Source organism: Populus alba, chromosome 4 (assembly GCF_005239225.2).
Source record: "Populus alba chromosome 4, ASM523922v2, whole genome shotgun sequence".
NCBI lineage: Eukaryota > Viridiplantae > Streptophyta > Magnoliopsida > Malpighiales > Salicaceae > Populus > Populus alba.
The window spans coordinates 1800177-1818876 of record NC_133287.1 but is presented as its reverse complement, the minus strand read 5'-3'; the positions used below and the strand labels follow the sequence as shown (position 1 = coordinate 1818876).

The 18700-nt window shown below is 35.1% G+C and overlaps 2 protein-coding genes across 2 annotated transcripts; both read left to right on the top strand.

Annotated features, from left to right (window-relative positions):
- The first annotated feature begins 254 nt into the window (after positions 1-254).
- Positions 255-5092, top strand: LOC118059540 (tyrosyl-DNA phosphodiesterase 1). The gene is made up of 15 exons (XM_035072426.2): positions 255-521; positions 597-842; positions 908-1075; positions 1245-1305; positions 1411-1487; positions 1569-1826; positions 1921-2010; positions 2094-2228; positions 2550-2699; positions 3635-3738; positions 3939-3992; positions 4123-4213; positions 4444-4524; positions 4634-4778; positions 4853-5092. The coding sequence occupies exons 1-15, from the start codon at positions 330-332 to the stop codon at positions 4945-4947; spliced, it is 1947 nt and encodes a 648-aa protein (XP_034928317.1). The 5' UTR covers positions 255-329; the 3' UTR covers positions 4948-5092.
- A 1367-nt stretch (positions 5093-6459) lies between these two features.
- Positions 6460-7257, top strand: LOC118058462 (ubiquitin domain-containing protein 7SL RNA1-like). The gene has a single exon (XM_035071168.1). It carries the CDS (start codon positions 6460-6462, stop codon positions 7255-7257), a length of 798 nt encoding a protein of 265 aa, XP_034927059.1.
- Positions 7258-18700: the final 11443 nt, after the last annotated feature.

Genomic DNA, 18700 nt, shown 5'->3' with positions numbered 1-18700 from the left:
TTACAAAAACATAAAAAAATAAATAATTCAAAATTGTGCTAGTTAACTATAATATTTTTTTTTCTATAAAATACATTGTTTCTTGCAAATAAATTATAAATTATATGGAATTCATTGTTAATAAAAAGACTTAATTACGAAATATTGGATAAATAAAAATGATGCAAAATTTATTTAAGGGTGAAATTGAAACTATCGATATAGTTAGGGGTTAAATTTGAAGTTTTCCCTTTCTTTTTTATACCAACAAGACACCGTAATAGACACACCGTCTTCTTCTCCAAAACCCTCTCTCGGTGCCTGAGACCGAAATACCGAGTCCGGAAACAATGACTCACTCTCCTATCGCCTACTTAGTTCCACTGAGTCCAAATCTCGAAGAAAACGCTTCAATCCCTAAACTCCCTCTCTCCAACGGCCAAAACACCATCGGCAGGAACGACATTTCGGCCTCCGATAAAAGACTCAGCCGTAACCACCTCTCCCTAACCCTATCCCTAAGCTCATCCACTATAACCGTGGTTAGTTATTATTTTTCTCTCTTTTTTTTTACTATTTAATTGTCTTCAAAAAATTAATGATTAGTTTGTTTGTAGGATGGGACTAATCCGGTGGCCGTGGTTAAATCGGGGAACCGTAGGAGGAAACTGAGAGCCGGAGAGAAAGCGGAGATAGTTAACGAAGATATTATTGAGTTAATCCCTGGTAATTATTTTTATAAGTACGTGTTAATTACTCCTAATAGTAATTTACAGAAGCGAGGTTGTTTCGAGGGAAGAGAAAATGGTACAGGTGAGAGCAAGCGGAAGAAGATTCGAGAAGGGATTAGTAGTAGCTCAAAGGTATTTGATTTTTTTTTTCTGTTTATTTTTTTTTGTGTATTTGTTTATTTGATTGGAATTTATAGGTTGAAATGGAAAGTGGTGGACCGCCGAGGAATTGTGAGGATGAGGAGGCGATTAGGGATTTTGGTGTTTCGGAGGATGAATTGGCGTTGACATTTCGGCTTTTGAGAGTGAAAGAATTGCCAGCTTGGGCTAACACGTCTTGTGTTTCGATAAATGATGTGATTAAGGTAATGGTGTTTTCTTGTTGTTTCTAAATAAGGATGTTGTTGTTACTAAGTTGGATAAGGATGTTATACTTGAGCACGAGACTTTGTGCGAATGTGGACGAGTTATATTGTAGTGTTTATTGGTATATTGATGATGGAAGATTGATTGGTTTTTGGTTTCTTTGTGTAGGGAGATATTCTTGTTGCTATACTTTCAAATTACATGGTGGATATGGATTGGTTACTGTCTGGTGAGCTTTTATTTTTTATTTTTGTTTTTGTCTCACCCTGCATAGTGTTGGTTTTAGGTAGTTTAATCTGGCTTCTTTCATTGTTTTTTCCGTTTTCTGATGCAGCATGTCCGACAATTGCAAAAGTTCCTAATGTCATGGTTATTCATGGGGAGGGTGATGGTACATTGGAGCATATGAAGGTTTTTATAGGAGTCGTCAATTTAAGCAATTGAAGATTTATTTTTTGGTGATGGGATTTTGATTTCGGTAGTATTTTATAGAGAAGGAAGCCTGCAAATTGGATTCTGCATAAACCCCGGCTACCCATTTCCTTTGGGACACACCATTCAAAGGCTATGTTTCTTGTCTATCCTCGAGGAGTGCGAATTATTGTACATACAGCAAATTTAATATATGTTGACTGGAATAACAAAAGCCAAGGTTTGTGGATGCAAGATTTCCCTTGGAAGGAGGAGGAGAAGCATGGAAAAGGATGTGGATTTGAAAATGACTTGGTTGATTATCTTAGCATGTTGAAGGTATAATTATATTGGAGCGGAGATGATTAGGGATATTTACCCTGTGTATTTCTTTCTGTACAAGTTTAATCCTTTTTTTTTTTAATGTCTACAGTGGCCTGAATTTACTGTAAAGTTACCAGACCTTGGGAGTGCTAGTATCAATGCATCCTTTTTCAAGAAATTTGATTATAGCCATGCAGCGGTATGTTATTCAGTCTCTTATCCTTACTGGAATTTTTGTCTGGGAATGTTATATCTTTATGAACCTAGTTACACAATTTTCAGGTCAGGTTAATTGCATCTATTCCTGGATATCATACTGGTGCCAATCTAAGGAAGTGGGGACATATGAAGCTACAAAGTGTTCTTCAAGAATGCACCTTCAACAATGAGTTTAAAAGGTCTCCTCTTGTTTATCAGGTATGGTGGATTCATCTTTTACTAGTATAATGAGTTCTGATCATGTGAGAATTGAGGTTTGATGTGAACAGGTGCTGAAGTGAAATAACATGTCATCTTAATCAGTTTTTTTTTAGTTCTTTTCTTTTGTAAAAAAAGTTTAAACCTGACTAGTTGACTCATGCGTTGCAGTCTGCTGATTTTCCTGTGTTACAGATGAGAGAGTTATTTGAACTGTTCAAAGGGCTGTGGGTGAAATCTTGGAAATTACTAGTGCTACCATGCACTTTCTTCTGCTTTGAGAAATTTTATGAATTGTTTCGTATTCTTTCCTTGTTGCAGTTCTCTTCCCTTGGTTCTTTGGATGAAAAGTGGATGACTGAACTGGCCATTTCAATGTCATCTGGATACGCTGAAGATAAAACACCTCTTGGTCTTGGAGTGCCTCAAATAATATGGCCTACTGCAGAGGATGTCAGATGCTCCTTAGAGGTACTAACATGAAGGTCTTTTCTTCGAGCTTTTTCCACTGCACCTTGCATTGTTTTCCAGAAATCCTTGGTTATCTTTAAACATTTTAAGGTTTTGAACTCTGGCTTTTCTTGAATAATAGGTTGACCTGGGTATCATTTTAGATTGCTTGTCTTTTATGGAGTTATAAGATGTTGAAAGCATTCAAACAGCCAGCCAGTAAACTTGACACATGGTAGCCAGGAACCAACTTATGTTCCCCGCATTGGGATTAAGTTGGACGAAGGGGGCCTAGGGATTGCCTCCAGCTGTCTTCTGAATATTATTGAGATGGGGGTCAAATGAGGCTATGTGCATTGATCTTTTTTGTAATTTTGACATTATCATTAATAAAGCCAGATGGAAACAACCATCACTGTTAACCCACATCTTTATTTCAAATGAATTTGCCTTTGGATATGAATCCCTGGATGCCAAGTATTTTTATTTATTATTATCTTTTGATTGATTTGAAGTTCCCACTGCTAGCAAGTAAAAGATTGCGTGGTTGTGTAGTTTTGTGAACAAGATGTTAAAGAAATTATGCTCATAAACAACCAATTATGATTGATCCAGTGGAGAAGTTCAATGCTGTAAAGAAAAAGTCAAGTTGACTTGGTTTGACCAATCATATTACACAAGTCTAACACTAATTCTATGAGATTTCTTGTAAATTGTGGTATTTTAATGTGTAAATGTGGATCTTGTTGTGCTGCTCTATGAGCTATTGGAAAGTTGTCTTGTTTAATGTTATCTACTGTTAATGTTCGAAAATGAAGTTGAATTGTTCAATTCTCATGTTGTATGCTCTAGGAGTCTATTTTATGTTCATATTTTTCCACTAGTGTTATTGCTATGCTTTGCACTTGTAAAAGTCCAATGCTATTCTCTTATGATTGTTTTACTTTTTTCTTCAGGGTTATGCAGCTGGAAATGCTATTCCAGGCCCACTAAAGAATGTTGAGAAAGGATTTTTGAAGAAGTATTGGGCTAAATGGAAGGCTTCCCATTCTGGCCGCTGGTATATGTCCATATCATTCCCAGTGACAGTTTGGATTACAAAATGCTAACTGGAGTTGGATCATTTAAATTCCATTACCAAATCTTGGTTTTTTCATTCATGACCACTTAAGTTGTGAGCACATGCATTGCCTCTTTTGCTGTGGTTGCTTCTTCAAACTGGGGGAAAGACCCTTAACTTTGTGTATTCCATTGTTTCAGTCGGGCGATGCCTCATATAAAGACTTTCACTCGCTATAACGGCCAGAAACTTGCGTAAGGGTTGCTTTCTTTCACTTATAATGGTTTCTTAAGAGTTTTGCGTGGCCTGAAGAAGAGCTAAATGACTGCAAGAAGTCAATCAATGTTTTACTATTGAACCTGAATTTAAACGTTTTCCAAACAGTTGGTTTTTGCTTACTTCATCAAATCTTAGCAAAGCAGCCTGGGGGGCTTTGCAGAAGAATAATTCTCAGTTGATGATCCGTTCGTACGAGGTATGTGCATGAGGAACTATGCCACCCCCAAAAAAGGTTAAAGTTAGTGTTGAACATCAAATCATGTTTCTGTGACAATAATGTGACAATAAGCAAACGCTAACAAATTATGATTTTTTCCTTCATATTTTTTGGGTTAATTTTCATACATTCACAAGTTCATGTGTTTCCTGCCTTCTGATCCCCTAGAAACATCGATGCCTTAATTCATCTTGTGTGATTCTTTCCAGCTGGGAGTGCTCTTTCTACCATCTTCCATAAGAATATATGGTTCTGGATTTTCTTGCACAAGTAATGGAGGTCCATCCATGGTAATTGCTATATCTGGGCCTTTTGATACTAATTTTTAGTGTGATTTAATGACAAGTCTACCCCCGTTATATGAGATTTATTGACAAGTTACTGCTCTCTGAGTTTCAGGATAATTGTGGATCATTAGCTGATTCTGAAGAGCTAAGAACAACACTAGTGACTCTGAAATGGCAAGGAACAAGCGATTCGGTATCCAAAGTGATTCCATTGCCAGTGCCTTATGAACTCCCTCCTAAACCATACAGCTCAGAAGGTCATTATCTCTTTCCCATTCATTTCTGCCTGTCTTTTGTTGCATGCGTCTGACTTCTTTTATCGTCATGGCAGATGTTCCCTGGTCTTGGGACCGGCGCTATAGCAAGAAGGATGTTTACGGCCAGGTTTGGCCAAGGACCGTACAGCTTTATACTTCTCAGGACTAGTAAAACATACTTCATCTGTTTGCTTACCGTTCTCCCTGCCTTCAACCATAAAGGGCTTTACCTCTCTGTAAATATTGTTAAAGCCAAGGAGAAGAGGTTCATTCTCTTTTTTCATTTTTAATGTATATCTGGATTTTTGATGTTTGATGCATAGCTCTTAATCTCAACATGCATGATTAAGCAGCCCCTAATCTGTTTTCTTAATCGTATTAAAATTCTTAACACTTGAAGCAGTTTGCTGTGTGAAAATGTTTCTGTAAAACACTTCAAAAGAAGCAAAAAGGGAAAGAAAAATGCTTATGATATAAATTAGCAAATGCTCATTGATAGCGATTTAATTACTTAATGGTATCAATGTTATGGACTATCAAATGTGAGTTATAGCGGTATCCCTTGCTAAATAAAATTTATAATTAAACTTACTAAATAATTAGCCAATTATGTTTCTGCTCCCTGCTAATAAGTGTGTGTTCGGTGAAGGTTTTTTAAAGTTTTTTTTTTTTTTTTTTTTTTTTGAAATTAACATATAAAAATTATTTAAAAAAAATATAAATTTCTTATTTTTTCAAGAAAAAAAACTTTCAAAAACAATTTGCATCACAGGTTATGGCCAGCGTTTACTCGGTTTGCTTCAGGTTTTCTCCAAGTCCCGAAGGTTTGAGTGGTGTAAAATTGATGATATTCATAGAAAAAAAGGGAACTGATCATAATAGATTACAAGAAACATACGATCCATTAGATTCGAATAAATCTCGGGTGATTCTGCAATGTTAATTTCTTTTTCTTATAATCTATTTTTGCTATTTTTCTTTAAATTGCTGGTATTTGTGGAAAAAACATCAGATCACAAGGAAACTATGAGCCATTAGATTCGAATAAATCTTATGTGATCCTATTTTTACTATTTTTATCTTTAAATTGAGGATAATTTCATCAAAAAAGAACGACAGTAGATTACAAAGAAAACTACGAGCCATTAGATTCATGAGATTCAATTAAGAACAAATCTCACATGATCCTGCAATGTGATAGCTCAAGGCAAACAGCCATTTACATTCTATTTTTGCTATTTTTCTCTTGTAAAAAAGAGATTTTCTTCGGATGAGGTAGAATTTATCTGTTTCCCATTATAGATTTAGTTTTTCTTAAGAGGAAATATTATGATAAGATTATAAAAGAGTGATGCGAGGAGGCAAAAAAAAAAAAGATAATATCCAACCCTACCCAAATCCATAGAATTGAAAATAAAACAAGATATGCTGCCAGCAGGATTGATGGCAAAAGGGAAACACTTTTCCTATCTCCTCTCAAAACCTTCAAAAATCAACACTAATATTCCTACACACACTATAAATATCCATACTCACATCTCACCCTCCATCTCGGGATCGCCGCACAGTTAGGCGAAATCGCATGCTGTTACAGCAACACATAAAAACCCTCCTCACATCCCAACCCCCACAAAAGCTCCATTGCCATCCATACCTTATCCACAGCCATCATTGTCAATGGATGTCTTTTTTTGAGCCCCGAAGAGGCGGGCCACTCTCCATTGAAGTGGGTTTCTTTGATACGGTCTCGGAGATCAAAGAGAAGATACACAAGTACCATGGTATACCTATAAACAAGCAAACCCTAGTTTTTCATGGTCAAGTTCTTCAAGATGATAAAGATGTAGAATATTGTGAAATCCTCCAAAACTCTCGCATTCAACTCCTTATAACCCCTGAAACCGATCCAGAACCTCAAGTCACGGTTGAACAAACCTCACACTCCAAGAAAGTTCAGCTGCGTATCAAGATTCCATCAAACCAAACGCTTGTCCCTCTGGAAATGGATATGAGCGATACTGTGCTACATCTAAAAGAAAAGATTCATGAGATAGAGCCAGTTCCAGTTAAAAGATTAGTGCTACAATCGAATGGTGCGGAGTTGCAAGATCATCAGTCCTTACATGAATGTGAGTTGAAGTGTAATAGTGAGATTAGCGTCTACGTAAAGCCATCATCACCGTCTGGCTCAGGATCAAAAGGGGGCTCTACAGGTTTCAAGAAACTGAGGGTGATTGTTGTGACCAGGTGTGGCACTAAGAAGATACCTGTCGAAGTGAATCCATCGGATAAAGTTGGAGAGATTAGAAAAGAGCTGCAAGATTTGCAACAGGAATATCAATTTCTTCTTCCACAAGAAGGGTATTTTTTCATACATAAACAGAACGTTATGGACGATGATCGATCGTTTCGGTGGCACCAAGTTAAGCAGGGCGATACAATTGATATCTTCAATGGAACTGTAACCAATGGATCTTAGTATTTCTTGAATTTTCCTTAGGGTAATTTTCATGACATGTGCTTCAATTTTTCTAGGGTTGTTAACTGTATAAATCAAGGCTCAAGCACTGACTTTATGCTCAACATCAACATTCTACTCTCTGAACAAGTTATGATCATGTAGTGTTAGATAGCATATATTGCTTTTGTGCTTCGATTTTTAAGACGTATACCTTTGTGATGAGAAATTACTTTCACACTACTCAATAGTTTGTTCAAGATTATGTTAAAAATTCTTCAGTGTTTTTGGTATCTTTTTATGGATACTTTCTACCATATTCATACGATGCTTTCTTTCTTTAATTTGAGCATTTTGTTTCTTTTCTTTCTTTAATTTGAGCATTTTGTTTCTTTCTTTCATTTTTCCAAATTTTTTGGGAATTTGATCAATATTTCAACTCAATGGATAATTAATTTGTTTCTCTTTTTTCATCCCTGTTAATGTCTCAAAAGATTTTGCAAAATCAAGAAAGCATTCCTTACGTGCATACTTTGGGATTTAATACATGCTTTTATAACCCATAATTAATTTGTAAAATGTTGAATATTTGGTTGGAATTATGGGTACATACCTTTGATATTATTAATTGGTGTAAAATTAAATTTATAATTTATTCCATAAAAAAAATAAATTGTATCTCTATAAAGGGAATTATTCAGTTTATCATGAAACTCATAAATAATTTTTTATGTTGAATCCTAAATTTATGTGAAAGAGGAGTATAATTGTGTAATTAATTATTCTTTTTTATCATTATTGATTGTGGCCACTAGAAACCGTACATCTTACCTTTTAGGAATTTTCATTTTTGTGCGTGGCAATGCTATTCTCGTATTTTTTCAAGGCATGAAAGACAAAGAAAAGAAGGAAGCATGCGCAGTCTTACTAATTATTTTATTATGCTTGTACTAATTAAATAAACTGATTGATCCAATCCAGTCCAATAATCTCTATGTATAAATGAATTTGACTATTATTTCTTTGAAATATATAGTATTTTGCAGACAATTAAGGTCAAGATTGTTATTGATGGTACAAGACACCCTGTGGAAATCCCAGACGATATATGGTATCTTTGAAATATTAGTGAAATATATGGTATCTCGAAACCACAACAGAAGAAACATTAGTGAGTGCTCAACATCAGAAGAACCATGCAATTGCAGTAGATCTGGAGACTTTGGATAATTTGTTATTTCATTGTTCTAGTTCTGGGCAATTATGGGGTAAATTTTATACGTTGATGGAGAGTATCTTGTGCATCCTTTAAATTATAGATTTATTGATTTATCAATAGTCTTTTTTTAATGAAAGGTAGAATTTAGATTCGGGCGTGGAATTTCCTTTTATTTGGCATAGTATGAAGTGCTTGGTTTATAAAAAATGATTTGGTCTTTAATAAGTTGCAGTCAGATTGGGATTCCAGTTTCTCTTTGATCTTGCATAGACTATCAATTTGATTAAAGTGTAGGGAATTTAATTTTAGCTCTACTGAAAATGACTTCATTCATGGATTAAAGTGTAGTGAACCTAATTTTAGCTACGCTAGTAACAACCTCATTCATATATATTGCAGATAATATTTGGATATAGACAACTACACTGTTGAATACCTGAGATGTAAAACTCAGAAGAACACTGATATGCTTGCTGTGATAAAGATTACTGGAAATAGTGAATGCTCGAGAAAATATCTTATTTGATTAGAAAAGTTCTGGGCTATAAATAGCCTTACAAATGAAACAGAGGAATGCAAATTGAAACAGAATTACGAAAAACTTGCAGCTCATGTTCTTTAATCATAGAGACGTGGTGCATGACTAAGTCAGTAGCTTATCTACTGATTATTCCTAAAGACTCGTTCTAGCTGCTATAATCAAGCTTATGCAGCTGGAAACAATGACACTTAAGCAATAAACAATAACACTTAAATAATAAATCTTAACATTCTCCCTTAAACTGAATGCTTGACAGCAATCAGTTTATATCCATGAGAGGATAGACACCCATCAGAGTCCTCAATTTCTGAAACACATCCAACTTTAATGGTTTTGTCATGATATCTGCCACCTGTTCCTGTGATGAACATTGAATTAATTCCACGACTTTATCCTTGGTGAGCTCTCGCAGAAAATGGAATCGAACATCTATATGCTTGCTCCTTCCGTGTAGCACTGGATTCTTCGAAAGCTTAATAGTTGAACTATTATCACAATAAATTGTTGTGGATTTTCGTGGTTCATGCCCGAGCTGCTGCAATATTCTTCGAAGCCACACTGCTTGACATGCACTGGATGCTGCAGCTATAAACTCAGCCTCGGTAGTAGATAGGGTGACCACGGGTTGTTTCTTCGAGCACCATGAAACTACCCCTGCACTTAACATAAAAACATATCCAGAAGTGCTCTTCCTATCATCTTGATCTCCAGCATAATCACTGTCAGAATACCCAATTAGTTCTTGTTCTTTTCCCTTTCTGTAGACCAAACCAAAATTCATTGTTCCCTTCAAATACCGCAACACTCTCTTGGCAGCATTAAGATGCATCTCCGTAGGTCGTTCCATAAACCTGCTAATTAAACTGATAGCATACATCATATCTGGACGCGTCGCCGATAAATACATAAGGCTGCCAACAATTCTTTTGAACAGAGTGCTGTCAACTTCGACTCCCCCTTCGTCTTTCATAATCTTAAAACCAGGAACAATGGGATTGTGGACTGCATTACATTGATCCATTTTAAACCTCTCCAACACCTCCTGGGCATACTTGCGTTGGCTAATAGAAATGCCAGTCGATGATTGAAGCACTTCTAAGCCAAGAAAATAACTCATTTTCCCAAGATCCATCATTTCAAACTCAGTCATCATAGACTTTTTGAAATTTCTGCACATTGACTCATCATCTCCTGTATATATAAGATCATCCACGTATAAACATACAATCAACAACTTACCCTCCTTGCTTTGCTTGATAAATAAGGTATGTTCATGTGGACATTTGGTGAACTTCTCCTTCAGAAAATAGGACTCAATGCGGCTGTATCAGGCTCGAGGAGCCTGTTTCAGACCGTAGAGAGCCTTTTTAAGTTTGTATACCTTGTGCTCAAACCCCTTTTGTTCATATCCAGGTGGTTGCGCAACATAGACATCTTCACTCAAATCTCCATGTAGAAAAGCTGACTTTATGTCGAGTTGAAACACAGTCCAACCATGTTGAGCAGCGATTGAAAGAATGATACGAACTGTATCTAAACGAGCCACGGGTGCGAATACTTCAGAGTAATCGATCCCATACTGCTGGCTGTACCCTTTTGCAACCAAACGAGCCTTATATTTGTCTACCTCACCCTTCTCGTTAAGTTTGGTTTTGTAGATCCATTTAACCCCAATCACTTTTCCATTTGCAGGCACCTCTGTCAATTCCCATGTGTGATTCCTTTCTATTGCAGCAATTTCATCATCCATTGCCTTCTGCCATTTGTCACTCTGCATAGCTTGAGCATATGTAATTGGGTCTAGTTCAACAAATAGAACTAAATGTGCCTGATCCTCTTCTTTAGTGAAATTAACATGACTGATGTAGTCATTCATCCAGCTGGGCTGTCGTTAAACACGTCGTGTGAGTCTGATCAAATTCCTCATCTTGTTCAGGCTGCTCATTGTATGCTGGTTCTGCTACATCATTTTCAGCTGGTGTCCCACCTCCTTGAAGATACTCAATAGCTGTAGTGTTAGTTACATTATTATCATCTTGTGGATTGGCATCTGCATCAACTTCCCATTCAAGATGAACCATGGGTGATTTTTGAGTAGTTTGATTGCAGTCCCAAACTTTTTCTTCCTCAAAGATTACGTCTCGGCTCACAACTATGGCTTGGGAAATTGGATTATAAAGACGATAAGCCTTTGATTTGTCACTGATTCCTAGCAAAATGCACTTCATGCTCTTATCATCAAGCTTGACCCTTCTGCTGTCAGGAATATGAACATGTGCCACACACCCAAAAATTCTGAAATGCTCCACTAGAAGGTTTATAGCCACTCCATGCTTCTTCTGGCGTCATGTTTCTTACTGCAAAAGTTGGACTTCGGTTCAGAACATGTATGGTCTAGTTTACAGCTTCTGGCCAAAATGTTCTTGGGATTTCTTTTTCTGTAAGCATACTACGAACCATATTCATGATGGTTCGATTCTTCCTCTCCGCAACACCATTTTGTTGTGGTGTATATGACGCTGTCAATTGCCTGCGAATTCCATGAGTTCTGCAAAAATCTGTGAATTCCAATGAAATGAATTCACCCCCACGGTCTGTGCGCAACCCCTGTATGTTCATACTGGTTTCTTTTTCAACCTTAGCTTTGAAGTTTTTGAAAACATGAAAGGCTTCTGACTTTGCAATCAAGAAATACACCCATACTTTTCTACTATAGTCATCAATAAAAGAGATGAGATATCGTTTCTTACTGTTTGATATGGGAGTAATTGGTCCACATATGTCTGCATGCACAAGTTGAAGAATCTGAGATGCTCTCCATGTGCTGTTGTGTGGAAAAGAATTGCGTTGTTATTTTCCCACAAGACAGTGCTCACAAATCTGTGTGCGTGCCTGAAATGTTGGTAATCCTTTTACCATATCCTTTTGTTGAAGAAGTTTGAGACCACTCCATCCCAAATGTCCATATCTGCGATGCCATAACTGTGATTGATCTTCTGCAATTGTGGTGAGACATTTCTGTTCTTGTTGTTGTGTGCAAGCCAATATAGTGAACATTTGGTTTGTTGACATTGCTGTTTCCCAGATCAAGCCTCTCTTTGGATGATAAATTTTGCACTTGCCACGTTTGATAACAAAAACAAGACCTTTCTCTTGCAATTGTCCAATGCTCAGCAAGTTATTATGTAAATCTGGTACATAAAAAACTCCTGTGATAACTTGCATGATCCCATTAACTTCCATGTGAACATCTCCCTTTCCCAGAACAGCCAAACTGGAATTGTTCCCCAACTTGACATATTTCCTGAAAGTGTTATCCAAATATGTGAACATCTCCCTCTTGCCACACATGTGGTTGTTACAACCAGAATCCAGGAACCACAATTCCTTTCCATCAACCTTTGTAGCATCAACATAGGCCATGAGTAGCATCTCTTCACTAGTTTCTGCATAAAAACCCCTTGGCATTTGTTCCTTCTTTGGGCATTCCCACTGGAAATGCCCAAAATCATGACAGCTATAACATTTAATTGCAGATTTGTTAAACAAACCCCTTCCTCTTCCTCGGCCTCTGAAGCTGCTGCGACCACCTCTTCCACCATGATGGACTTCATGACCTCTTCCACCATGATGGACTTCATGAGTAATTTTCAGTGCATGCTCTTCCTCTGTGTGTCGTCCCATCCTTTGCTCGTGTACTAGCAGACTGCTCAGCAATTCATTGATGGATAAAGTGTCAAGATCATTTGACTCTTCAATGGAGCACACCACATAGTTAAATGTAGCAGTCATTGATCGTAGTATCTTTTCAATAATCACCACATCTCCCATCTTCTCCCCATGGATCTGCATTTTGTTAGCAATGGTGAGAGTACGTGCGAAATAAACATTCACAGACTCTCCTTCCTTCATATGCAACATTTCAAACTCTTTGCGAAGAGCTTGTAACTGGGCACGTTTCACTCGTGCTGTGCCTTGATACTTCTGCTTCAATGAATCCCAGATGTCTTTCGTAGTGTCTTTCTTCAGAATGGTCTCCAGGATTGATCGATCGATGGCCTGAAATAAGTAATTTTTGGCCTTCAAATCCTTCAGCCTTAGATCAGCAATAATCTTCCTTTGTTCATCTGTTGAACTTTCCTCATCTGCTGCAGCAGGAATGCCAGCTTCCACCAGGCTCCAATACTCTTTGGAACGCAAGAAATTTTCCATGAGCACACTCCAATGATCATAGTGCCCATCAAACTTTGGAATTGCAGGTTGCACAAAACTACTTTCAGTTGTCATGGCTCTGATACCAGATGTTGAATACCTGAGATGTAAAACTCAGAAGAACACTGATATGCTTGCTGTGATAAAGATTATTGGAAATAGTGAATGCTCGAGAAAATATCTTATTTGATTAGAAAAGTTCTGGGCTATAAATAGCCTTACAAATGAAACAGAGGAATGCAAATTGAAACAGAATTACGAAAAACTTGCAGCTCACGTTCTTTAATCATAGAGACGTGGTGCATGACTAAGTCAGTAGCTTATCTACTGATTATTCCTAAGGACTCGTTCTAGCTGCTATAATCAAGCTTATGCAGCTGGAAACAATGACACTTAAGCAATAAACAATAACACTTAAATAATAAATCTTAACATACACATCATTAATTTAGTTACTCTTTCCTCTTGTGTTTCTTTCTTTTTCCTCCTATATCATTTGTAACGTAAACACTTTATTTTTATGTAAATTAATGACTTTTAAACTTTTCAGGGGTCATCTTCTAAATGCCTTTTTTTATTATTATTATTAATACAGTCGATATATATATATAAACCATGCAGTTGCTTCTTCCAATCAGGTGAGCTCTAAATCTAACGCATCTGTCATTTTATCGGAAGACCAAAACTTGAAGGAGGAACCAATTGGGGAATCCATAAGTGAAGTATTGCTAATCTGAATTGTTGCACCTTGGTGGACATTGCGGCAGGAATAAAATATATCATGAAAAAATAATAATCATCACCTAATAATTTAAAGGAAATTAGGGATCTCAAAATATATACTAGTTTTAGAAATTCAGGTAAAAGGTTAGTTATATTTAAAAAAAGTATGTGTCACCCTTGAAACATCCTTTCTTATGAAATGTTACCTTTACATTGTGTTTTCTTCTAAATTTTTCATTTTGATTGCTATTAATTATCCCGATTGTTTTTAGCTTTTTATTTATATTATTTTTATTTTTTTATTGTTTTTGTGAAAAATTTGATGTCTTTGCCAGAGTCAATCCTATCTTGTATTTACCAGCAGAAACAATAGGGGAGTTCTCTGTCTAACCTTTAGATATATCAGAAAAATGATTAGTCCCTAAAAATAAAAGGGTTATAAAAAAATGTTGATGTTAAGTTCTAAAAAAAAATTTCATTGAAATTGTTAAATGTAAACTTAACCCATATTTGATTTTAAAATATGACTATGGATCCCTTAAAAAAAAACGTTTCAATTAAGTTTTTTTTTTTTTTTTAAGTGAGCTTTGACCTGTAAAGATGATTCGTAGGCGCTATTATACATTTGAGAGTTGAAGTGATGCTCCAAATGCCATAAGATATTGACATGACTAATTAATAAATACCATAGAATTTAAGGGGAGACTTTTGAATTACATTATGGTATTTCATTGTGACAAATTTATTTACTACTAGGTTTGCAACATAATTATGAGTTTAATATCAATTGCATATGCATGAGGTTAGTGAAGCTAATGTTAAAGAATTGAAGTTACTAACTTATATAATTTACAAAAGATATTAGACACTATATATCACAATATTTTTTAGGTTGATGTCTCTACATTGGCTCTAACGGGTTACTAGTGTAGAACTCCTAAAATGATAGAAGACTCAATGATTGTACTCGTATGAGCAATATTGACAATATAATGATGTGAGGTGTGAGTTGTGAGATGTAATCCCAACCACATGAGAGTGGGAAATGTTGGAGTTTTTTGGTCTATTTTATATTTGAGTGTTCATGGTTAGGCCTAACACAAATTAGATGGAAAAGAAAAGTAAAAGGAAAGTCAAATTGTCAAGTAATTTGACATAATAAAGATGTATTTTATCTTATTAGAGAGAAAAAATCTCTCAGATAATAAGTCTATTATGAATCAACTCCTAATTTCTATTATGAATATATGCTATTCTGGACTAACAAGTAATAAGTACACACTTAAACAATGTTGTACAATTGAAAGTCTTGTTTTTTTTTTTTTTTTAATTCCCTTTTTTTCTCTCTTGGAGGAGCAAATAACACACATTCCTTGACATGTTAATAGAATGATCTTCTGACAGTCAGTTCACAAGTTCTCTACCAAACCAAAAAAGCATCCAAATCATATTGGAAATATGCTTTAATTAAGAGTTATTGGCATAATCATACCCATCAAAAACTCATAGCCGACCTAAATCACTCTCTCTGGCAGTACTAGGTCAGAATTAAGCTACATACATCTGAAATTGAGAAAAAAAATAATGGTAAGATCTTTCATCGAACTTGATTTTCTTGACGTATGTAGTATTTTCAGTTGCTAAGTTCTATGACAAATTCTTGAGTTAACTATGATATAAATGTGTTTTTTTGCAGACATTGAAGGTCAAGGTTGTCATTGATGGTACAAGGTTTCCCATAGAACTTCCAAATGATGCAACTGCCCAGCACCTAAAAGAGGCAGTCCATCGTATGTTTAATTTCTATGCTGTGGAGAACCAAGAGTTGCTTTTTAACGGGCTGTTGTTGCTAAATTACATAACATTAGAGACTTATGAAGTCGTTGATGATTCTGAAATTATCCTCCAAATATTTTTCACTGTCGGAATCATCGGAAAAAACCCAGACGGGCAATACCAGAGGTATGAAGTAAGAGCCCACCGGAGTAACACTGTTCAGGACTTGAAGCTGAAGCTCAATATGTACCATGGTTTGGACATTACCAATATGAATCTCCAAATGAGGCCTGAATCTTACCTGCAAGATCGTACTTTTTTGTGGGCTAATGAAATTTCTAGCAGCACTGATATTTATATAGTTTAGGATCAGTAGCATGCAGCTTTTGATGTTTCAAATAAAGCCAATATTGGGCTAAATAGGAGTGGTGGTGAATAAAATCTTTTACATTTATTCCATCTAAAATCTTTTATGACCATCAAAGCTAGGTTCAATCGCTAGAAGTTTAGGTTTAAGTTTTTGAACCCTAAAAAATTTATATTTTAATTTTTTTATTAAGATAATATGAAAAAAAAGGATCATATATACCTCTCAAACCTCATATAACTATCTACAAAACATATTTTAATTAAACAAAAAACTTAAAATCAAATCAAATTAAAAAGATCTTCAAGCCCTGATCTACCCTGTTGAACATCATTAAAAGAAATCATCTACATTAAGTTCTCCTTTTAATTATTAAAGGCGCATTCAAAGACACCATAAACGTAATTATTGGTAGCTTGATTTTTTGTTTTGCAAAGAACTTTCTCTCTCTTCTCTGCACGGTGAGGGATTGAAAGACAAAAAAAATTATATTATGAACTGAAGTGTAAAAGCCCAAAGAAGAGGGATTGGATATGAACAAAGTGAAACTTTAGGGAAAAATTGAACATTTCCATGCCAATTGAACATTGAAATTTGAAAGCGTGAAAAGGGTTTTTTTTTCTGTTGAAATGTCAATCTTGGTCCTTGATCTTTTTATTTTGTTTTGAGAACAAAGTTTTAAAAACTTTTATAGTATCAATTCTGTTATCAAACAATTTTATCCCTAAACTTTTATAAATTCTCAATTAAAAACTTTTATATATTTTAAGTATTTCCATCCAGATTTTGTTTTTCTATGTAAGAAACAACATCATTTATATGGAATTTAACGCTCTCTATTAAATAATTTTTTAAAAAATATTAATTAAAAAGTAAAATTAATATAAAATATAGTTTGACTGCAAAAATTTTAATAATCATTTTATATTTTGATGTTAATTTGCTCTTGATTTTTCTTCAAACTCAGTGGATCGATGCCATGTTGTCCAATTGAAAGTAAATAAACACACACATGCCTTGACATGTTAATAGAATGATCTTCTGACAGTCAGTTCACATGTCATCTAGCAAACCAGAAAGGCATCCAAATCATATTGGAAATACGCTTTAATTAAGAGTTATTGGCATAATCATAGCCATCAAAAGCTCATAGCCGACCTCCATCATTCTCTCTGGCAGTGCTAGCTGATCAGAATTTAGCAGCACACATCTGAAATCCTGAACTTGAAAGGAAAAACATGGTATGGTTTTTCATCTAACTTGATTTTCTTGAACTATGCTGTCTTTTACCTGCTAATTTCATAGTTTTATGCCGTGATAAGTTCTTGAACTAGCTATGATACAAATTAAATGTGGTTTTTGGCAGACATTGAAGGTCAAGGTTGCTGTTGATGGCACTACAATGATCCCTATGGAACTTCCCGATGATGCAACTGTTAAGGACCTGAAAGAGGCAGTCCATGATATGTTCACCTCTTTTTCTGTAGAGAATCAAGAGCTGCTTTTTAACGGGCTGATCCTGAAAAATAACACAAAACTAGCATCTTATCGACTCGTTAGTGATTCTGAAATTACCCTCCGACTACTTTTCACGATTGTGATCATTGGGAAAAACCCAGATGGGCAATACCAGAGATACGAAGTGAGAGCCCATCGGAATAATTACGTCGGGGACTTGAAGCTGAAGCTCAGTGAGGATCATGGTTTGGACATCACCAATATAAGACTCCAGATGGGGCCTGAATCTTACCTGCTAGATCATACTCTTTTGTGGCCTAATAGAATTTCTAGTGGCACTAGGATTTATATAGCTGAGGAGTAGTTTGCAGCTTTTGATGTCTCAAAATAAAGCCAGCGGGCTAAATAGGAGTGGTGAATAAAGGAAGGGGATGAAATCAGGGGAAAATAAAATAGCTTTTAGTTTGTAACAATTTCTCTCCAGTATGGTATTGGATGAATTTAGAATAAATGAAGTTTGAATTTGGAAAAAAATAAAATAGCAATCTAAAACTTACAAGTTTCATGCTATCGATCGTTATTTCTTTCCCTATGCAACTTTTTATGTTCTCTATGAACGAATATTTGTGATGAAACGAAGCTTGCGAATGAGAAACTGTTTATTTTTATATTTTAAAAATGTTTTTGTAAAAAAATAATTTTTTTTAATTTTTTTTAAATTAATATTTTTTTGTGTTTTTATATTATTTTGATATGATATGTTGATATTAAAAATAAATTTTTTTAAAAAATATTATTTTAATATATTTTTAAATAAAAAAATATTTTTAAAAACAACCACTATTACATTTCTAAATACTTTTATATTCATTATGGTTGTTTGAGATTTGGATGAAACCACGAGACTTCTTTCATCATACATGAAGCAGGATTCTTTCAATTGATATTTCAGTGGACCAGGCATTGTATTGAAGATGAAGAATTTCATGTGTAATTCTCTAAATTTTTTAGGATGTGTAACAATTAGTTTTACAAATAAAAAATTGTATATTGTGATTTTGAAGTATAAAAATATTGTTTTTTATTTTATTTTATTTTATTGAATGTCGTTTTATTTCTTTTTCATTCTAGAGCCAAACAAGTGAGTTCCCAATATTTTGGTAATTAC

Coding starts and splice junctions, on each gene's coding strand:
- LOC118059540 (XM_035072426.2), top strand. CDS start 330: ATGACTCACTCTCCTATCGCCTACTTAGTTCCACTGAGTCCAAATCTC. Junction 2,700..3,634: donor ATGTCAGATGCTCCTTAGAG/GTACTAACATGA, acceptor TTTTTTCTTCAG/GGTTATGCAGCTGGAAATGC. Junction 4,525..4,633: donor GTAATGGAGGTCCATCCATG/GTAATTGCTATA, acceptor TCTGAGTTTCAG/GATAATTGTGGATCATTAGC.
- LOC118058462 (XM_035071168.1), top strand. CDS start 6,460: ATGTCTTTTTTTGAGCCCCGAAGAGGCGGGCCACTCTCCATTGAAGTG.